The following is a 22,842-nucleotide window of genomic DNA, read 5'->3' as shown; positions in this document are numbered from 1 at the left end:
TAATTTGACAAAATTCTTATTTTAGTTTATATTTATAATTAATTATTTAATTTATTATTAAAAATATATTTAATTTTAATATAACAATTATTAATAATTATATTTATTTTAACTAGAATAATTGAAAAATGAATTTAACAAATTATTAAATGTAAATTTTGATATGAAATTATACAAATGAAGTATATAGAAATATAATTAGATAGTTAGAAGTAGTTATAAAATGATAGTCTTGCTAAATGTTTTAATTTGATTAAAATATATTAGTTAAAATTAAAAGGAGCAATGCAATGTTTCATTTATTTATTAACAGAATTTTTTAGGTTTGTTGTAGATTTTTTTAATTTTCAGTTTTTGTTTTGAGTGTTTTAATTTTTTTTTATTAGAGGTTTGTGAAACGAAGATACTGAGGCGAATTTTGTTGTTTAATCTAAAGATTTGTGGAAAGAAGATGCATAGGTGAATTTCGTTTGGTCTTCTCGTAAGAAGGAAGTGGTTGGGTTGTTGAAGGCGGGTTTTTCTTGGGATTGAGAGGAAGAAGAGACAGGTATTGAAAGTTTTTGAATGCACTTTTATTGAGCTGTTACTGATTTCTTTGCTTATAAGGAAGATTTAATACTTGCTATATCACTTGCTTTAACGAATCCAAAGTTGGCATAATTGCTGCTGCTATTGTTTGTTTTCTGGGACTCATCACTTTCATTTAAACTTTTAGATCTATTATTGAAATTTTATGAGCCATTAATATTGTTTTTAAAATATGCATTTTCCTATGAAAATTGACTGTTTTATGATTAGGATCCTATTTTCAAGGACATCTTGCTTGTAATTTCTTTGTATTATGCTTTTGTTATTGGTAAACAATCATAGTTGTCATAGTACTCGTCTCCAAAGTGGTTTTCATAAAGATCTTCTTCTTGGCCATACTTTTCAAAGAGGGATTTTGGATCTTTTTTCTTTGATAATGGATTTTTCTGGCTATGAAATGAATCATCTGATTCAGATTTGTTAAAATAATCGTGACTTAGTTTAAGAATTTAATTTTGCATAGGCAATTTAATATTCGATTAGCTTAGATTCAGCTGAGATTCTTGGTTAGAAGAAGGGACTGATTTACTTGCAACTGAACATGCTTCCTATTTATCTTATCTCGCGTTATATAGCACTTTCATAACTCCTTCTAACTGCTTATTTTGTATATCCATAGTTATCAATTCTCCTTAGAGTGGATAATAAATCGTTATATATTTAATTTTATTTATTTTCCATGCACTTTAAAGTATTTAAGCTTTTGCTTGCAATTCTATTATATCCTCAGGTTTTACTAATTGCTGCTACTAAAATCTGATCTCAAAAATAGTATCTTCAGTGATTATATCGTAGTCAGCTTTTATTTAATAAGTTTCATCGTAAATTGTTTAATTTACTTGAGGAACATCACTTCCTTTAGGTGTCTTTTTTAATACTTCAGGAATGAATGCTTTTTTGCTATTTTTCAAAATATTTTTATTCATTTCGAAATGCTTAAATGCATCGTCTTTGTGTAAGAGTCTTTTTCTTTAATTAAAAATGCTATAACACATAGAAACATTGAATATGCTTTTAAGAATGTCATCTGATTTTTGATTTTTGTCCTTAAACTGAATGAGAGATTTGAATATTTCTTCTCTCTTTTTGGTATCCTGAATGTAATAGCTGCTTAATAAATTTTAATCAATAGAGTATATTAAATTGTTTACAGAGTTGTGCTCTAAATTGCTGAAACTAGTTTCAGAGAACAAGACTCCTTAGCAATACTTATTATTAAAAGCCATAGCCATTTAGTCATTCTCATAATCATCTCCTTTGTCATACTTGTTTCCCTTCGATTTGCTATTTACTGAGGATGTCTCTTTGCCAGTTAGCATGGCATTGTATTCTTCTCCTATTGATCGAATCAAATACGATTTAAAAAATTAAGCAAATTCAGGAACTAAATTATTATCAATAATGTATTGTCCTAGTTTACATTTAAAGTGAATTTGAATAATTTCTTTCTTTAAGTCTAAAAATCCTTAATTTCTAAGTTGCTCATAATGATCTTTATTAAGAAATTCAATTATATCTGTTAAAATCACTGTTTTGCTTTTTATTTTATCGATTGTCCTCATTTTTTCATTGCATTTCTGCTATTCGCTGATCCAAGGCTGTGTGTATCCCATGTAGAGATTAGATTTAATTTAAGCAACGAACCTGGTCATGTTTTAATTGTTTTTACTCCAAACAAAACTCATGAGCAATTTCTTTTTTGCTCTGGTTACTGCTACGTAAAATATTCTTCTCTCTTCCTCTTCTTCTTTTTCTTTATTTGTGCCTATTTAAAATCTTTAGTTCCAAAAAAACTTATTTTAAATTGATAAAATTAAATTTTACCTGGAAAATAATCGTCATTAAGTCCAATTAAAAAGACTACATCCCATTCTAAACCTTTAGATTTATGGATAGTGGTGAGAGTTACTTTTTATTCAGAGCTGCTGTTTTTAAATTTAAGCTTGATATTCTTTTCTTTATTATCCGAAATGTGAGCCACATAAGGAATTCTTCCATCAAAAGTTTCTTCTTTTTTAAGAGAATTCTTTTAGCTTTTTCCTTAACTACTTTTACCACTATTCAAGCTAGCTTGACTGTCACCATCTATTTTAATAACACCTTCCTTCCCAACTGAAGTCTTTCCTTTTTAATTGTTATAAATCTCAAGAGATTCCTCTAAAAATTATAAAGGCTTATTTGTTCGACTTAATACAGCAATTTAATCAAAAGTAAATCCACTTTCTACAAGTTCCAAAATATGAGAAATAATAGACTCATTCTATTCATTTATACTAACATACTTAGTGAATTCAGGAGGTTAATTATTACCTTGATTATTTGGAGGAAATGAAGTCATCTACATTTTGTATCCATAGTCAGATTTAGCACTTTCAAGGACAGAATTAGCAAATTGTACTATATATTCTGTAGATCTATAATTACATGTCAAATAATATTTTTTTATATCAGGAAAATCTGAATCTACCGCTTGAGTGCTATTATGGAGTTTTGCTTCTCTAAATCCGTAAATATTTTGTGCGTCATCTCCAATAAAAGTGATGACAGTATTTTCGCTTGCAAAAATCTTGAGCATTTCATATTCATCAGGATTGATATCTTGAAATTCATCAAAGAAAATATAATCAAATTAGCTGACAATTTTATTTCTAAATGCTTTGTCTTTCTTCATGAGCTAAACAACTTTGGTGGTATACTCTTTGACGTAGAGCTAATCAACATCAAACTGCTTTGATTGAGTTACCCATTGCTTGCTTAGTTTATCAATATTGTTTACAGTGATAAGTTTTTCAACCTTTTCTGAAACAAGCTAATTTAATTTCTACTTGACATTTTTAGCTGCATCAACATTGAAAGCAGTAATCAAAATTTTATTAGGATTGACATTTTCCTTTTCAATTAAATACTTGACCCTGCAGAGAATCGTAGTAGTTTTACCAGATCCTGCACAAGCCTTGATTTGCATGTGGTTTTTTTTATCCTCATAAATAATCTTTTCCTATTCCTCATTAGGCTTGATCTCAGCTCCATTTTTGAGCTTAAAATCAAGCTTCCTTTTAGATGAACTCTTAAAAAAGTTAGTAATCTATCCCTATTGCATTGAATGTAAATCGAATTGAGCTAAATATTTTGATAATAATCGAACTAGCTATTTATTAGAATAATAAAAAATATATATTAATTTTGAACAAACTTGCTTGATAGAGTTATAACTAGCTAAATATTATTTTTTAATAGCAACTTTTGAATATTTATTCGCGGTTAATATCAATCAAATGGTTAATTTATAATTTAATCTAAATCTAAAGATAACTAAAATATTTTTTGTATTTTTATCAAAATCTAGTTAATGTTTTCTCTTATCAATCAATTCTTCTTTGTTTCTTTTTGTAATTCTAATTCAATCCAAAAAATTTGATAAATTTATGCTACAAATTCATCTAAATCATAATTTAAAAATTAACTCTTGATCTTATCTAATGATTTCTTAACAAAATTTAGAACTCATTTCACTATTTTTTGAAATTAATTACATCCAAATACCGCTACCTTCCCTATAAATGCATTTTTCTATTACTCTTTATTTCAGAAAGATCAAATCAAAAATTAATTAATTAAATTTTAAAACAATTCTGAACAAAATAAATTTTAAATTTAACAAAGATATTTATTTCAATCATTTTTATTTACTCCTTTAGTAAAAAACTTTTCTATTTGGATTTCTAAGAAATTTAAATGAAAAATAATATTTTAAGAATAAATTTAAAGTGATTAAAAGCTAAGAATTGTTCAATCATTTTTTTCTTTTTTAGCAAAAACTAAATTTTCTATTTGGATTTTTTAAGATTAAAAATAATATTTTAAGAATAAATTTAACACTGAGCAAAAACTAAAAACCTTTTCAATGATTTTTATTTAATCAGTTTTAAGCAAAACTAAATTTTCTATTTGGATTTTTAAGAAATTTAAATAGAAAATAATATTTTAAGAATAAATTTAACATTGAGCAAAAGCTAAGAATTTTTCAATCTTTTTTATCTTTTATAACAAAAACTAAATTTTCTATTTGGATTTTTAAGAAATTCAAATTAAAAATAATATTTTAAGAATAAATTTAACATTGAGCAAAAACTTAAAGGCTTTTTATTAAATCATTTTTAACCAAAAATAAATTTTTTATTTGGGTTTTTTAAGAAATTTAAATTGAAAATAAAATTTTAAGAATAAATTTAAAATGATTCTGAATTTCTTTTTTTTAATATCTTGTTGTTGAATTTTTTGAAGATGAAAAGAAAAAGAAAAATGAATGAATAATTTGATTTAGTTTTTTCAAGTATCCAAATTGATTTGGTTTACTCAAAAATAGCGTTTGGTAATGTTTGAAATTAGAAAGTAACTTGAATTAGAAAAGATATTTTTTATTTGCAATTTTATTTTAGAAAATAAGTATTTTTTTAAGTATTTATTTTTTAATAGTAGGTATTTTTATGAAGGATTAAATGTAAGAAAAATAATTGATTGATTGATTGATTTATATTTAATATTGCATGCTGTAATGTAATGTAAGTGTCATTTGTTCACTTACAAAAGTAAGGAAATGCATGTATGTAAGTAAGGAATATGATGGGAAAATAAAAATTATAAATTGTGTAAACAAATTAATGATTTTGTTGTATCTTTTTGATACTTAAGTAGGATTGGTTGGCTATATTTAATTATAGTTAAATCGTGTCAATTATCTTTAAATAGTTAAGTAGTTGATGTATTAGCTAAGCAACGATCGCAGTTAAGTTTAATTAATATCTTTTTATACAAAGAAAGTTAAAAATTAGTAGAGTTTAAGCCAGAAAACCCATCTCTAAAGAGCAAATGATGTCATTTTGCATATTTAGCTTATGACATTTTTACTTAAATTTAATTCCACTCTAAATTCATAATAAACAACTTTAAAGTTTTTTCTACAGGTTAAACTTATTTAAAATTGCTTAACTGATAAACATTCAACAATAAATGAAAGCAATTTTCTTCTATTCTCCTCGAAATTATTCTACTTTAGGCCAAAGCTTCACTTCAATTTTTTTTTAAAATCGCTTTAAACAGAATTCAACAGCAGTCTCTCCAAATTAAATAGATTTTTTCAATTAATTTTCAACATAATTTGTTTATCTTGCCGCTTCGAGAGAGTTAATTTTACATTGCACAAAACAAATTGAAAAGGAAGAAAAGAGTCAATTTAGCATTTTATTAGCCAGACAAATCGATAAATTTGTAAATAAGAAAGTTTTATTTAAATTGAATTGGCGAAGAGAATTTTGTCTGTCAAGTTGAATGGTGGTGTAATCGATTGCTTGCTTGACCTTTTCGAGGTGAAAAAAATAAAAAGAAAACTAGCTTTACTTTTTAATTGAAAAGATCAAAGTGACGAAATTGAGTATAATGCGCAATATTTATTTTGGATTTAAGATTTTTTGATAGTTTATTTTGATTTTGTAAAATAAATGTGTAATTTTAAATATCATAATTTAAATACTTAATATCAATTTCTTTATCAACTAATTTCTAGAAAATAATACTAAATATTTTCTATCAATTCATTAATTAAGCGAATATATTCCGAACGCAATTCCTAATAAATAAATAAATACATTTCTAATTCAAATATCCTAGTTAAGCAAGCAAAGAAATCTATTTTTTATTTATTTATTTTTTGTTTATGTTTCTTGCCTATTTTGCATGTTTGTGTAAAGTTTTCTTTGTGATTCTTTGTTTGTTTGTGCTATTGATAAAATTAAGGATTTAATTAAATCTTGATTTACATGTGAGAAGTAAATTTAGTTAGGTCCATCGATTCCGTGTAAATTCTTTTACATAGCAAATTAAAGAATAATAGACTTAATGTAAATGAATGAACCAGTTTTTGTTTCATACAGACTATGAATACAAATGAGATCACAAATTTGAGCAAAAATTAGTTCTAATAAATTCTATATTTAATCTTTTATTATTGATGTTCAAATACCTTGTTAAATCCTTTACTTTTTGTTACATCACCTATATGCTGAACAATTCTTTTATATTCAAGGGATTATCTTTTATAATTTTATTAGAAATTGTATTCAGTATAAAACTCACAACCAAATTAATGACGCTCATTCTTATCAAGCAAATAATCATTATTCTGTTTACATCCATATCAAGCAATCATCATGAACAAAACTTAATCTATTTTAAGCTAGTCTTATTGATATAGAAAGGCGTTTTATGTCTTTTTTATTCATTTTCATGTTAATTTAGCTTTTCTAGTGTGTGATTTGCTTATTAATATAATAATTTGACTAGCTTGAAATATGCAATTTAGCTATGGCTAAGTAAGTATAAAACAAATGTTTTAAAATAAGTATTTATAGGAATAATCAAATGAAATTAGTTTATATTATATATAATTAATATAGAGAATATATCTATGTATGCAAATATGCAAGCAATCAAGCAAATCAAACCAAAATGAAAGCTCCCTAAATTAATTAATTAATTAATTAACTAGCTAAAAACAAAAAAAATATAATATAATTAGTTTGTGAGCAGGAAAGCTATTTTTCTAATGGTTTAGATTATTCATAAGAAATATTTAGAACTTCTTCTCATATATTTCCTAATATCATCGATAGATAGATTGATTGATGTAATTTATTAGATTATTTTCTTTTAGCATTAAAAATAAATTAATTTAAATATGGATTTTATGAAACAAAAACAAATTAATTAATAGATAAAAAATCTATATTCTTATTCTGCATGCAGTCTATCTATCTTCAAATTAATTACCAAACAGGATAAATTTCAAAATTAATATTTATGGAAATTTAATTAATTAATTAATTAACTATTTGTTTGTTTGTTTGTGATCCATCCTCGATCCATAAACAAAGATTTATATCTAATTTCTGTATTTGAATTTGATTGAAAATTTTATATATTTGTTTCTAATCATAAATAAATAAATAAATTGATAAATCAATAATTGCTTTTGAAATTCTCAAAATAAATGATTTCAATTAATTCCAATTTTCTTTGATGTATTTTTTATTTAATTTGATTTTTGTTTGATTTTGTTAAATTTTTGCTTTGACTTTGAATCAATGAATGAATAAATGAATGTCTTTGTGTGTTTTTTTGCTTGCTTTGATTTTGGTTTAATTTTTGTATGATTTTTACTTGGCTTGGGTTATGCTTGTTTGGGTTAATTGATATTTTAATAAATAGCTTTTTTCATTGAAAAGAAAAGGAGGATTTATGAATTTGATTGATTGATTAATGTATGTATTTATTTATTTGTTTGGATATTGAAAAAGTAATAATATAATTATACCAAATAAAAGAAGAAATTTTCTGTAAATTATATAAAAAAAGTAATTTAATAAAAAAGAGTTAAGGGGATTAGTTTTTGAAAAATTCAGCAGATTGATTGTTAGCTAGCAACAAGAAATAAAACTCATAAATAATTGATTGAATCAACAAAGGATCTATAAAATAAAAATATTTGAATAGTGAAAACAAAGAGAAAACAAAATAAATCAATAAATATTAAAATAAAATACAAATAAATAAATAAACAAACAAATAAAGTTAGCTTTTTCATTTATTTATTTATTCAAAATGCGCAAGAGAAGTGGAGCACTTCACAGCACAAACCAAGAAGAGTATTTAAAGGTAATTCAATTTATCAATTTGCTTTTTTAACAATTTAAATTTTTTGCTCTCATAAAACAAACAATCAAACAAACTAACAAAAAAACAAACAAACAAAGAAATTAACAAAATCTAATTAAAAAATTTATTTGCTTTCTTGTTATTCTTTTGTTTTTATCTTATTCAGGATAGATAGGCAAAGAATTAATCAATCAATCAATCAATTCTTAAATTATCAAAGCAAATAGAAATCTTAAATAAAAGAATTGCTGATTTATCTTTCTCCTTAATTGATTGATTGATTGATAGAGCATAAATATAAACAAAAACTGATGTTTACATATGAATTTTCTTGTTTTCATTTTTTTCTCTAGATTTCTATTTATTTGCATTTTAATAATTTGCTAACTTGTCCTTTCATTGATTAATTGATTAAGAATTTAATTTAATTATTTATGTTACTGCTTCGCGGTATCTTTTTTTTTCACTCGTCCTTAATATTATAGTAAATATTCCCCTTTACTATACAACACACAATTTATAAAATATCCTTCTAACTCTAACTTTATTTCATACAACAAACAGCTTGCAGTAGAACAGCAGAAGCAATTCCAAGACATTTACTCGCTCTAGGAGAAATGCCACAGCGAAACCTTCGATCCTTATTCGGATGACGCTTAGTCAAACAGGAAAAAAAAACCTGTTTATGAACTGCGTCCCTACGTAGATTTACAAGTAACTAACTAATTTATTATTTAGTCTTCTTATAAAACAAAAAACAAAGACAAAAATAAAATGAAAGCAGCAACAAACAAATGCAAGATGCTAAATAATTCGCTTCTTCTATCGAAGTAGTTTAAGCAGTTGTTTTATATTATATAGGGAACTGACAGTTTACAAGATAAAAGTAATGAATAGGAAGATATTTATGCTGGATTAGATTACTGTTCTGTTTAATCTATGAATCAAAATGCAATCGAAAAGCAAGAAGAAAATGAACAATTTAAACCAATAAACACCCAAGTAATCAACATCATGATTGTCACAGAATTCGAAGAACCATTTGTCAAAGAAATATACAAATTGGACTCATTCAATCCAACCTAGTAAGCAAAATACTCATTAAATCTTATCTTTGTTACAAGCAAAAAATCAAAGAATCAATCAATCAATCAATCAAACAAACAAAGAAAGAAAGAAACTCAGAAAGAAGCAAAAAATAAATAAATAAACTGCGCCTATTTCTATCTATCTATCTATTAATCTATTTATATATCTATTAATCAATATCTTAATTTGATCAATAACTCACTTTTTCCCCTCTTGATTGATAGTAAGTATCTTTCTCATCCAACTTGAAAGTTAATTTATCAGTAAAATTAAGCTAAAGCTATAACCAAATCTTAGTTGAAACTGTATCGGTTAAGTAAAAAAGATATTTTGATTCATCTTAGTCAGAAGCTACTGTTAATTTTTGGATATTAAAACGAACTAATTTGATATTGAAAGATAGATAGATATATATATAGATAAATTGTTAGTTTAATCAATTCACAAAAATTCCAAAAAATATTTATTCAGTTATTTCATCAATTAATAACATTTTAACTAAAAAATTAGGGAATGTCCTACTCAAAATAAAAATAAAATGCTCGATTTAGTCATCGAGACAGAGCAAAAAGACCAAGAAGAAAAAATAGTATTTAAATTATGGATGCACAACATCTCACAATCACTTTAGTCCTCAATCCACAATCAAATAATTGAAGAAAGTAAAATAAACTAATCAGTTGAATTCAAATCTAAACATAAATTGTAAATTCAATTAGTCCATTACTCGCGATGCTCTCATTTTATCTTTCTCTATGCAGAAGGAAACGCCAAAAGCTACAACGAAGCAAATCTTTAATACGAAAAAACAAAACAAATTAAAAGTGACAACTTTAAGGCAACTTTTATAGGTGTTTCAACTTTAAACTCTTAAAATTAGATTAGTAATTTAACCTAAATAAAGGTAACAATCAATCAATATATTTATTTATCTAATTTTATCAAAGATACGAATCAAAAATTTAAATCTTGTTCAATATTTATACACAAATCTTTTAATCAAATATACCACTTGAAAACCAATAAATAGTACTAAAAATTTAAATTAATATCCAAATCTAAATTACAATCTAGCCAGCCAGCCAACCAATTATCCTTTCAAAATTCATTCATTCATTCGAATTATTTTAATTTTTCAAACTACCATAAAACCCTAAGACAAATCTTTTAAAAATCTTCAAATTAGTTCTATAAAAATTTAAAAACAACTCTAAGCATAAAAGCTAATCAACCAATAATATTTTTTAAGAAGAACAACAACCACAATCGAGCAAGCAAGCATAAACGAGCATAGCCTAAACTGACCTTTGAATACAAAGCCATATTAATAAAAAGGCAAATAGAAGTATGAATGAATGAATGAATAAATAAAGATTTATTTAATAAAGAAGATTATGATAAAAAATGGGAATTTAAAAATAAAAAAGAAATAATATACAAAAAAAATAATTTAGTCAACGAGTCTCTTCCAAAATTGGAAAGAGCATGATAAAGCTATAATGATTAATGAGAAACCTTTGAATTAAATTCAAATAATAACCTGAATATTATTTAAAAAAAGAGGCTAAAAATCTCCTTAAATAACAAATATAAAAAACCAAAATTAAACAAAGAGAAAAGAATACTAAAATTTAATGAGATTGATAGATGGAATAATGATTTGTTTTAACAAATAAGATATTTAGAGTGTTTTTAATAAATAGTATCAACCATTGTCTTAATTTTAATCCAAAATGATCTCATAGCAAATCAAAAAACCATTCTATCATATCTAATTAAATATCAAAAGTCTATTATTTAGCTTACAGCCAGGCAGTATTAATTTAAAATTCAAATTGATAAAAACTTTTTCTAAAGCCTAAACAAGCTTCAATGAAAAATCTATCTTGATACATAATTATTTAAACTTATAATCATATTATTATCAAATGAAATGATTTCTATTTGTAAAAGAATTCTTTTAGAAATAGAAAAATCTTAAAAATAAAAAATTGCAGAAGGAGAAATAATCAAAAAAATTAACATATTCTCGCCAAAAGCAAAATTATAAAAAATAGAATTTAATTTTTACTATTTTTTTATTAAAATTTTTTGAAATTCCTTAAGAAATTTCTCAACTGAACAAGAAAGCAAACAATTTTTGCTTAATTTAAAATTCCACTTGAAAATTTTGTGTCTACCAACTTACTTTACTTCGTTGTATTTAGAAGATTTTACTAAATTAATGAATGATTTTAAGATAGCTTAGAAATTTATATTTATTTATTTATTTCTTTAAAAGGATTCAGAGGACGATGCATAAGAAGATTTACTACCATAGGCAAAGATTGGAAAATTCAATAGAAGAATTAGTGTACAACAAAATAAGCTGACTTCTTGCATCCGAGATGTAATAAATTTACTCTAACTTTGCTCTAATTTCATTTAAATACTTTGATGTAAACCCCTTAAACAAACAAAGGAAAGATCAATTCAGTTTAATCGTATTGATATTCAAATTTAACATTTATTTTTATAAATTAAATTTCCCCTTAAAAATAAAAAATATCTTTATCTCTTTTTAATTTAAATGATTAGCTGTGCTAGTTCAAAGAAAGAGATATATAATCCTCTTCAACTTCATCAACTTCTTCAATATCATCAACTTCATCTACTTCCTCTTCATCATCACTAGCTTCAAGCTTTAAAAGATAGAGATAAAATATGATCAATTCCACAGCTTTGTCACCCTTACATCATATAATCATAAATAATTAACAATAGCTACTCACACAGTATTAAGATGAAAGCTTATAAATTAATACAATTTAAGTCAATGAATGAATGATCAAACAGTAAACCAAATAAAAGAAAAGATGAATGAATAACCAAAAGAACTTAGCAATCAAGAAAGACACTCTCAAGCTAAATTTCTCCGAGCTCACTGCGTTTAGCTGAATTTTGATCAGCAAAGCTTAAATAAATAAAATCTTGAAACATCTGCAAATAAGAGACTCAAATTTCTCCTATGCCTTAATTTAAAATTCTAATAAATCAATTAAAAATCCATCTATTTCTTAAAAGTAAAAAAAAGGATAAAAAAACACATTTCAAACACAGTAATAAAAATGAATGAAACGTAGATAATTAAATAAATAAATAAACTAATAAAATATAATAAATAAATAAATAAATAATAACGATAATAAAATAAAATAAATTATTTAAAAACTAGCAGCTAATCTTAAAATTATATTAAAATAACCCATAAATTAATAAATAAATAATTAAGTTGTTGGTTATTCAAGAATATAAAATTAAAAACTATTTATAATTAATAAAACATCCACACTTCATTTATATAATTGAATAGCTAGCAGCTAATTACATTCATAAACAAAAAAACAAACAAACTCATATCATTAAAAGCAAATATATAAAATTAGACTGTCATTAAACAAGCTTGTGTTTAACAAAGCTTTTATTCTTAGGTCTAGTTTGAATTAAGTATTGTAATAATTAATTAATAACAAGCAAGCAAATTATAATAAATTTTCCTCATTAGATAATTATTATGATATTTAACATTATATCAATAAATAAATAAATAAACCAACTAAATAATTAACTATTTAATTAATTATAACTAAACAAACAAACAAAAAACTATCTATTTAAATCTAACGAAAGAATCATTTTTTTTAATTAATTATCCACATTCATTAATTAGTTAAACAAATAAATTAATACTATTTTTTCTTATATAAATCTAATTATTTGAATTATTTATTATATCGTTTTAACTTTATTTTTTTCATCTTCAAAATCTATGTATATTCGTCTAATTAATTTAATTTAACATCAATCAATCAAATAAATAAATACTTATAATACTTCTCAAATATTCTCAAATAGAATAAAACTATTTAATTACCTATTTTTTTCTCATCTATCATACCTCTTTAACAAAAATCAGAATAATCACTTCAGAAAATGTAAAAATATATTCTTATTAAATATTATAAATAATAGTAAAATTTAATTATTTTGTTTTTAAAGAATTTTTTTGGAATATTTTTTATATAGCTAATCCTGTAATTAAAATATACAGATGGTGACATGTCATTTAATTTTTATGATTTTAAGCTAATTTTACACTTTCTATTTTTTAATTCTCTTCAAATATTATTAATTTTTGCAAATAATTTAAATGACTAGTATAAAATATTCACTCTATATTAAATTTTTGTTTATTCTCATGAATAATAAATATAATGTATGGTAAAGAAATAGTTATTTTTATAGTAAAAATAAACTGTTTATTATTTCAATTTATTGTTATTAGATTTAATTTTTATAATTAAAAAAATTATAAAATATTTTATTATAATTATTATTAAATAATTTAGTGAAAAATAAGATTTTAAAAATTACTTTTAGATTTTAATTAAAAAGATAACTAGGCATCAAATTAGTTAGTACTTCTAAAGAGTCAAAAGAGCTTTATTAATATTATTAAAAAAGATAATTTTAATATTTTAAATTTATTTAATTTTAAATAATAATTTATTTCTTTTTATAAATTAAAATATTCTTTTTCAATTTATTAAGCAAACAAAAATATAAAAAGATTGATTTATTTATTATTGATAGAATTAAGATATTTTTATATTTATTTTTCTAAACTATTAATGGTAAAACAGTCCATAAAAGCAGCAGAGATAAAATTTTATTAAATATTCATTATTTATCATGATCAAATATTTTTAAGAAAATATTTATTTTGAATAAAATTCAAATAATTAAAATAATAAAATTAAAATAAATTTATTTTTTAAATTATTTTTTTTTTGAAATTAAAATAAAATTAATTATGTTTTTTATGAGTTTAAAATAATAATAAAAATTAAAAAAAATAAAATGATAAAAATATCCTCTTAGATGGAACTTAAAAAGAAATGGATATAACGAATAAGTAGGTTGATAAATAAAAAAGTAAATACCATTTTTGAAATAAGATTAAATGAATGAAAGGACATCAAAGAGATAAATGGAATATTAGGAAATAAAGTAATTCGTTTATACTTAGTTTGTTAGTTAGTCAGCATAATGAAATGAAATAAAAAAGGAATATAAAAAGTAAAAAGATACAAAAAAATTAGGGGATAAAAGCTTGTATTGTTAAAAAATTTACTTAACAAATGAATAAATAACATGGAGAGAATGCAAATAATAATGAATGTATTAAGATGATAGATAGAAATATTAGAATGAATATTTATTTGATAAATGAAGGAGAATACAAAATGAATGAAATTTGTTATATATTAGTATGCCAATAAAAAGTTAGTGAGCGAGTGAGTGAGTGAGTGAGTTAGTGAAAGAGCGAGTGATTGAGTGAGTGTGTTGCTGCAAGGCTGAGTGACTGGCTGGCTGGCTTGCTTGGTTGCTGAATGGCTTGTGAAAATACATGCAAAATATAAAGAGAAAGGAATCAGAATTAAAGACAGACACTTATATTTATTTATTTTAACATTGGACATTTGCTCAATAATACATTTAATTGATATTGACTATTAAAAGTGGGTAAGAGGGAAAAAAATATAAAATTAAAAAGAAAGCAAAATTAAATACAAAAAGAAAAAAAAGATAATTTAATACAAGTATTAGCAGAAATGACCGACAAAAAGGAAAATAAGATGAGAGAAGTCAAGATCGCCAAGTTGGTTATCAACTGTTGCGTTGGTGAATCTGGTGATAAGCTTACCAAGGCTGCTAAGGTCTTGAAGGATTTATCCGGACAAGAACCCGTCTTCTCCAGAGCTAGATACACCATCAGATCCTTCGGTATCAAGAGAAACGAAAAGATGGCTGTTCACGTTACCATCAGAGGTGATAAGGCCAGAGATATCCTTACCAGAGGTTTAAAGGTTAAGGAAATGGAACTTAGAAAGAAGAACTTCTCCAACACTGGTAATTTGTTAATCTTGTTTTTTTTCTGATAAATGCTTTTTTTCAGCTTCTTTCTTCTTTGTTCTCCTGCAGCTAATAATCAATTATTCATTGATTCAAAGCATTTTGCTTAAAGCAAGATTCCTTAAGAAAGCTCTTTTTATTTATTTCAATCTCAATAATTTCAACGGCTTAATTAATATTTATTTTTAAAACAGGTAACTTCGGTTTCGGTATCTAAGAACACATCGATCTCGGTATGAAATATGACCCCTCTACGTAAGCTATTAACACAAACTCAAAAAAACAATCTTTTAAATTCGTAGCATCTGCAAAGCTCACAAAAATAAATCAAGACAAAAATGCCCTAAAACAAAAAAAAGCAATATAAAAAAGAAGCATCAAATATACAGCGAGTTTTTAAAGATTAAAAATGCAGTCTTTAATTAAAAATTCATAATAAAATCAATATGATTTTCACTTAAAGCCTTGAAGATGCTGCAATTTAAAAATGAAATTTTCCTATTAAACATTAAAATAATCTTTCCTTTTAATTAATAATAGTGGTATTTTCGGTATGGACTTCTACGTCGTCCTTGAAAGACCCGGTACAAGAGTTGCTAGAAGAAGAAGAGCTACCTCTAGAGTCGGTAAGAGATCAATTACTTTTTAAATTGAATAAGTTTAAATACTTCAATCTTATTTACTTCACATGCACGCCAATCAGCTTTCCTTCAAACTATCTATCTATCTATTAATAAATAAATAAACTGCTAAGATTAAAGATAATAAATAAATAAATAAATAAATAAATAAAAGCTCAAAGAATAATACGAATAGTTAATCTAATAAAGTCAATAAATCTCATAGCAATTATTAAATTAAAGGACAAAAAAAAGTTGTTTATTTGAAGGATATGCATAAAGTTTAGATGATAAAATTAGCTAAAAAACCAATAGAAAGTCTTAAAATTAAGCTCAACTTGTAATTAAAATCTTTGTTTGCGTTTTCTAGCACTTTTGTGTTAAGAAATAAGGACTTTTCTTGAAGTGAAATGGAAATTACTAACTCTACTATTATGCAGTCAAAACAATTTAAAATAATGCTAATATGAAAAATGAAACTATCCATTCAATATAGCAATTTTCATTAATTTAGTGAATCAAACAAAATAATTAATAAAATTAATAAGTGGTTCTTTTCGGATTTAAAAACCAACAAATCAATCAATGGTAAATTTATTGTTTTTTGGTTGGTTGGTTTGTTTGTTTGTTATGAGGCTGACTTAAAACGAAATTAGATTTAAACCTTTGAAAAATAAAAAGAATGATTGAATTTATATTGCCTTAACTATTTGGGTTACGAGAATACTTAAGGAATAAATTAATGTGTTAAATAAAGAGATAGTTAGATGGATAAACTGTTTTGTAAGCTGTTAGAGAAATTTGGTAGCAGAAATAAGAACGATGCTTGCATAGAAATAAATTAGATTGGAATTTTTATACTTACTTTAACCTTTTTTTGATATAATTAACTAATCAATTAATTAAATTATTAGGTAACAACCAAATGATCTCCAAGGAAGAATGTATCAACTGGTTCAAGACCGAATTCGAAGGCAACGTCTATTGAGAAATTAAAAATACTTATACCATAAATAATATAATTATTTAAAATTATAATATATACTTTTTTAGTAAATTATTGAACAAACGCGGCTTGTATTTGTTTTAATGTATTTATTTAAACGAATAAAAATATATTCAACTTGTAGGTTCATTCCACTCCTTCTTACTAAATCTATTTCCTTCTCTATCAAACCTAAATTTATCAATCAATCAATAAACATTCCAAATAAATAAATAAAACAATCAAACATACATAAATAAATAAATGAATAAACAAGAAATAATAAATAAATAAATAAATCAGTCAATTAAATCATCATGCATGTTTAACTCAATATAAAAAGAAAATAAATAACTTCAAATCATAAAAAATCATTCCACAAAAGTAGCTTAAAGCTTAACAAACATATCACAAGACTGCTTGAATTAAACAAGGATAAAAATGTTTCTTTCTTTCTTCTTTATTTGTTTTTTGAATTACAATTGATAATGAAACATTAAATAGGAAAAACAGCTAGTTTATGTTAGCTAGATATAGTCATTTTGATAAATAATAGTGATTGATTTAGTATTTAAATGTATAAAAATAGTTAGTGCAAATATTCTAAATTTTTGATCGAAATTAATTCAAACTAATAATTATGACTTTATTAATAAATAAATAATATTTGTATTTAATCAATGCAAATAATTTTGTACTAATTATTTTTATTTATTTTTAAGATATTCAAACTAATTAAATTAATTTCTTTCTTTGTTTGTTTGTTTAATAAACAAAATTTAATTTAATTAAAAGATTTGTTTGTTTTTTTGTTTATTTATTTAGAAACATTTTAACTAAAATTATTATATAAAATATAAATAAATAAATACATTAAATTATTTTTAATTAATTTCATATAATCATGTGCCATTGGTTGACAGTATAGACTGCGTGTCTTCTTACAGGTCTCTTTTTATGAGATAAATATCTATCTAAGATGTCAATTACGTCTTTTTTATAGCGTTTTACTAAATGATATTCAAAGCGAATGCATTCAGCCAGACATTTTATTATTTCGATGGTGCAACTTACGCTGTTATTTTCTTGCTAAAGCAATTTTAATAAACAATTTATCAAACTTTCACTGCTGCTACCTATAACATTCAAGTCAGTATTTATAAGTCTAGTTAATAATTTTATAGCACTTTCCTATTTAATTATCAAACAAAAACAAACAATTAAATTTATTTAAAATAAATATTTTAAAATAAAATAAAAATTTCCTAATTTTATAAAAATTTACAAGTCCTTGTGAGTCGGATGAAAATGTTAAAGCTTCAATTAGAATTGGTAGACTGATTGATTTATTTATCTTGAGAATAGAAAATGGACTCACCAATAAAGTTGAAGTTAAAACTAAATAGCATTTGTTTTTCATTTATATTTCTGCTGGATTGTTCTTAATGCTGTTAAGTTTATTGTAGAATACTTCCACACAAGTATTGAAAAGTCTCTGAGCATAAGTTGGAGAATAGAACAGATATGACTTTTATACCTATGCATTTTTTGAGTTCATTATTGTGTTGTAAAATTCAACAGATAAATTAGATTCTCCTTTAATTTCTGATTAAATTATCTAAGAAAGAAGTTAGAAGGCTTCATTGTTCATACTAATAAGCTATATTAAATTTAATTCATTTATTTAAAATAATCTTAACTATATAACAAATAAATAAATAAATATTACTAATCCTCTGAATATTCTAGAATACAATTTTAGCTCGAACTCTGAACTATTTTTATCAATCATTTTGCTTTTCATTACTCCCATGAATTGTTTGTACTCCTCATTAGAAAGATATTCTTTATTATTTAATAGCAATATTATTTTTATACAACTGAAAAGGAAAGAAATTATTTAGAAACTATTTAACTATTGTATTTTTTTGATAAAAATTCATCAATATAAAACTCAACTCTATCTAAATCATTAAATTATTTAAATTTCAAGCAGGGTTTTCAATTGATTTATTTCATTTTTCAATAAATTTAATGAGGGTTTAAAATGAAGTTTTATTTTTTAATTTACTTTTTTATGATCAAAATAAAAAACCCTGTTATTTATTTATTTGATTGTTTTTAATAATTTTTCTGAAATAGCAAGCATGCTTAAATATTTTTTAATACCAAGAAATCATAGCTTATTCAAAAAAAAATAAAAATCTACAATTAGCAATAGTTAAAATATAATTTAGAGTCAAAAATTGATATTAAATAAAATAAAAAATTGTAAATTGAATTTTATAATGAATAATTATTTACTTTGTATCTTATTGCCAAATAGCTTTGATAAAGAGAGAACAAAGGAAGTAATATTTTTGTCTTTAATTATGTCACTTTTTTAGATATTTTGACTGAATTAAATGAAAAAATCTTTTATTTCAATGGTTTTGCTTAACTTTTTAATGAGCTTAGTGAATAATGTGATGCTCTCATATGGCTTTTGTATAAGAGATTTAAATGAGGATATCTCTTATTCAGTTAATTCACAGTCACTTTTAATTACATTTGAAAGGATAGTCTTTAATTAGCTTCTTGTTTATTTATCTTCAATAATTAAATTATTTATTTATGTTAATTCTTAGTAGATGTGTTTATTGACATATTCTTTGTTCAGGGAAATCACTTTTTCTAATAATAAATTTATTAATTTTTGCTAATCGCGGTTGTTAATGTGTTAGATTATGAAGTCGAAGCATTCTTTCCAACCATCTGTATTATTTAAAATCATAGAATTAAATCCATTAACCACAGTTTCGTTCATGTTTTACTAACCAAGTAACCCAACCAATTTTAATTCTAAGAATGAGATTTGAGCTGAAATTTTATTTTAATACAATAAATAATAAGTATTTTTATTTCTATTTAAATAAATTTACATTCTTAGAGCTTTGAGTTAACAGTATAGCAGTATTCAACCATACATTTCTTTACAGTTTCAGAGTAGTTTTCTAATTCTGCTTCTGTTATTCCGATGTCTTCACAAACTTTCATGAATTCAATATCCTATTTATTACATCTAATTCAAACTAAATTCTATTGAAATGAATTAAATTACCATTTCTTTAGATGCCTTGCCATAAACAGCTAATTTCATCAAAATTGCTAAAGATAATATTTATATTGATTCATCATTTGTATTTTAAATTTCTCCCATCAAGATGTTTTTTAAATTCTTTTTTTTTTAATTAAATAAATTCACATTAAAATTAAAAATCAAAAAATGTTTTTATATTATTTTTAAGGTTTTTAAAAGTTTTTATTATACTTTTTCTTTTTCTTCATCAAGGTAGAAGAAGGGATTGAGCATAAAATCGCATGAGTGTTTTATCTCTTGTTCTGCAGCAAGTAAAATTACTAAGACAAATTCAAGCTATCTTTAAGCAACTATTGATTCCTTATTTGTATATCTGCTATTAAAGTACTTCACAATAGAGTTGACAATTGTGTAATTCATATTTTAATTTATGGGAATCAGAGCCTTTATAATAAATATAATAACTATTTAATCCATTAACTAATACTATTTTTTTTATTTACTTTCATTAATTTCTCAGAAAGAGCTGCATTGTGATGAAGAAGACCGTCTTCAAGGAGTTTAAAAATGTGCTTATTTACTAACTTCAAATCATCGTAATAACAATTTTCAATAATATCTGATTAATTAACCAATCAAAAACAAATAAATAAAAAAATTCATTCATTTTTCTTTATTAAAAACAGATATTTTTTTAAATTTCCATAAAAATCAAGTAAAAAATCAATAAATTTTCATTGTTTCTAATAAAAGAAATGCTAAAAAAAGTGAATAAAAAGCCAATAAATAAATATTTATCAGAGCATAATAAAATTTCCTAAATAGCTACTAAATGTTAATGCAAAAAATAACTGCTTAAATCAATAAAAACTTCTAAGAATGAATCCTTTATTATTGTTTCTAAAGCAAGAAATGCATTAAAAAAGTATTGATAAAAGCAAATAAATAAAAAAGGAAAGATATATTTAGCTAGATTTTAAATAAATAAAAAATATTATTGGATTACTTGTATCTGATTTGCAAGTAGAAGTAATGAATACAATATATTATTTGATAGAGTCAACAACTTTGTCTTATAATTCAACTTCTTCGATGTCTTAAGCATTTTCTATTAAGTTGTTCAAGATCTGTTTTCTTTAAGAAGAAAGCAATTATCCTGGAAGGTAGTTCTATGAATTATAATAATCTTTATTAAGATTAAACAAATAAAGAATAATTTTATTACTTTAAAAACTAATTAATAAGTTTGCATTGCGGCTAACTTGGCATCTATATATGAAGAGTTTATTTTTTCATTGATGATGTCCAAAGTTTTTTGCAAAATGTGCTTATTAATTAGACACAAATCAAGTGCTTCGGAAAGATCTTTTGGAGAAATCTAGTACTTTTTATCTTATTCTGGATCTGGTTAGAAATCAATAGGATAATAGCACTCTAAGTTATCAAAAATATCTTCCAAAAATGGTTTCAACATAGATAAACTGAAATTTTCCAAAACAAATCTTATTAATTTGAATGACTTAATGATGCATCTTGGATCTTTCTCATCTTCTGTAGATTCGATAATAACTTTTACATATGTTGCTCCCAATTCTACGCAGCTTTCTGTGAAATTCTCTTGCAAGAACCTCAGATTAATGTAAACGGAATCTCTCACATCTTGCGAATATTGTGAAATATTGAACTTGCTATCACTGATTTTTTCTATAAACTGCTTTGCTAAATTGAACTTAAATTCCTTAAAGGCTCCAGCCTTCTTTGAATCTATTTTTTATTTCATTTATTCCTAATGCTTGATTACATTTTTCAGTAATTCTAGCAACACCTTATTTGCAGTCTTCACTGTGGCAACATCGAACAGCTTAGTTAAGAAAAATAAATAGAGCGATTCTACTTCCTCCTAAGACATTTATAAACCTGAGTACCTGCTAAAAAACAGATAAATAAACTCAGTTGCTCTTTGTCTTGTCTTCTCTCTCCCATTCACAAAATAAAATTACATTTTTTCAAAAAACTAAAAAAGATTAATCTGATTCATCTAAAAAGCAATCAGCAACTTAGTTATACACTTTGTATCGACACTTCTATCATTAGCTTCATTATCAATAAACTCCACTATTGTCTTTTCAATGTCTTCCTCCTAATTTTTACCCTTATTGCCAAAGCTATTCAAAAAGTCTTCAATATTCATTTTAAATTTGCGCTACTTATATTAAATGTTTCTATTAATAAATGTTTAAAGTATATTTATATATGTATCTTCTACTCTATACTTAGTTAGTTAGTTAGTTAGTTAATTAATTAATTTATCAGAAATATATAGTAATTCATAACAATATATATAAATATATCTCTCCACTTTATATTCATTCATACATACAAACATAAATACATACAGAAACCATTTTTAAGCCAAATATCTAAATTTATTATTTTTTTCATTAATTTTATTAATTTTGATAGTTCTAACTAAGCAAAAACCCTAGGAATTTCCTAACATTTTATGAGAAAGTAGCTAAATTAATTCTAATTTACTTTAATCTAAAGCATTCATACATATAAGTAAACAAGCATACAAGTTAACAAATAAATCTTTTTAGAGATAATTTTTTTATAGAGTGATATTTATTTATTTAATAATTCTATTTTATATTATAAACAAAATAAATATACTCTATCTTCTCAATTATCAAAATATTTTTTTTATTTTAGAACTGAAATAAAAATTAATTAAAGCAAAAAGTAAAATATTTATATTTTCTTTACTTTATATTTTTAAAATCCAATAAATTAAAGTAATTAAAAATCAATAATAT

The 22,842-nt window shown here is 23.5% G+C and overlaps 4 protein-coding genes across 4 annotated transcripts; 2 read left to right on the top strand and 2 right to left on the bottom strand. All coding sequences in view use genetic code 6, as the record gives it.

The window, feature by feature from the left end:
• Positions 1-347: 347 nt before the first annotated feature.
• On the bottom strand, positions 348-3,688 carry TTHERM_00829440 (UvrD/REP helicase family protein; the record flags this gene model as incomplete). Its single annotated transcript, XM_001013647.1, has 2 exons — positions 348-2,353; positions 2,413-3,688. The coding sequence occupies 2 exons, from the start codon at positions 3,686-3,688 to the stop codon at positions 348-350; spliced, it is 3,282 nt and encodes a 1,093-aa protein (XP_001013647.1).
• Positions 3,689-8,244: 4,556 nt separating this feature from the next.
• TTHERM_00829420 (hypothetical protein) lies at positions 8,245-12,210 on the top strand (the record flags this gene model as incomplete). The annotated part of the gene is made up of 7 exons (XM_001013645.3): positions 8,245-8,298; positions 8,863-9,012; positions 9,160-9,383; positions 9,898-10,049; positions 10,107-10,291; positions 11,669-11,776; positions 11,965-12,210. The coding sequence occupies 7 exons, from the start codon at positions 8,245-8,247 to the stop codon at positions 12,208-12,210; spliced, it is 1,119 nt and encodes a 372-aa protein (XP_001013645.3).
• A 2,831-nt stretch (positions 12,211-15,041) lies between these two features.
• On the top strand, positions 15,042-16,950 carry TTHERM_00829380 (60S ribosomal protein L11; the record flags this gene model as incomplete). The annotated part of the gene is made up of 4 exons (XM_001013641.3): positions 15,042-15,339; positions 15,537-15,597; positions 15,883-15,968; positions 16,877-16,950. The coding sequence occupies 4 exons, from the start codon at positions 15,042-15,044 to the stop codon at positions 16,948-16,950; spliced, it is 519 nt and encodes a 172-aa protein (XP_001013641.1).
• Positions 16,951-17,841: 891 nt separating this feature from the next.
• On the bottom strand, positions 17,842-22,217 carry TTHERM_00829370 (MMS19 nucleotide excision repair-like protein, putative; the record flags this gene model as incomplete). Its single annotated transcript, XM_001013640.2, has 10 exons — positions 17,842-18,138; positions 18,233-18,607; positions 18,677-18,792; positions 19,252-19,806; positions 19,869-19,995; positions 20,048-20,164; positions 20,258-20,470; positions 20,530-20,645; positions 21,033-21,195; positions 21,252-22,217. 10 exons carry the CDS (start codon positions 22,215-22,217, stop codon positions 17,842-17,844), a joined length of 3,045 nt encoding a protein of 1,014 aa, XP_001013640.2.
• Between the last annotated feature and the right edge of the window lie 625 nt (positions 22,218-22,842).

The sequence above is a fragment of the Tetrahymena thermophila genome (genome assembly GCF_000189635.1).
Source record: "Tetrahymena thermophila SB210 genomic scaffold scf_8254672, whole genome shotgun sequence".
NCBI classification, from domain to species: Eukaryota; Ciliophora; class Oligohymenophorea; order Hymenostomatida; family Tetrahymenidae; genus Tetrahymena; species Tetrahymena thermophila.
This window is presented reverse-complemented; position numbering and strand designations above follow the sequence as displayed.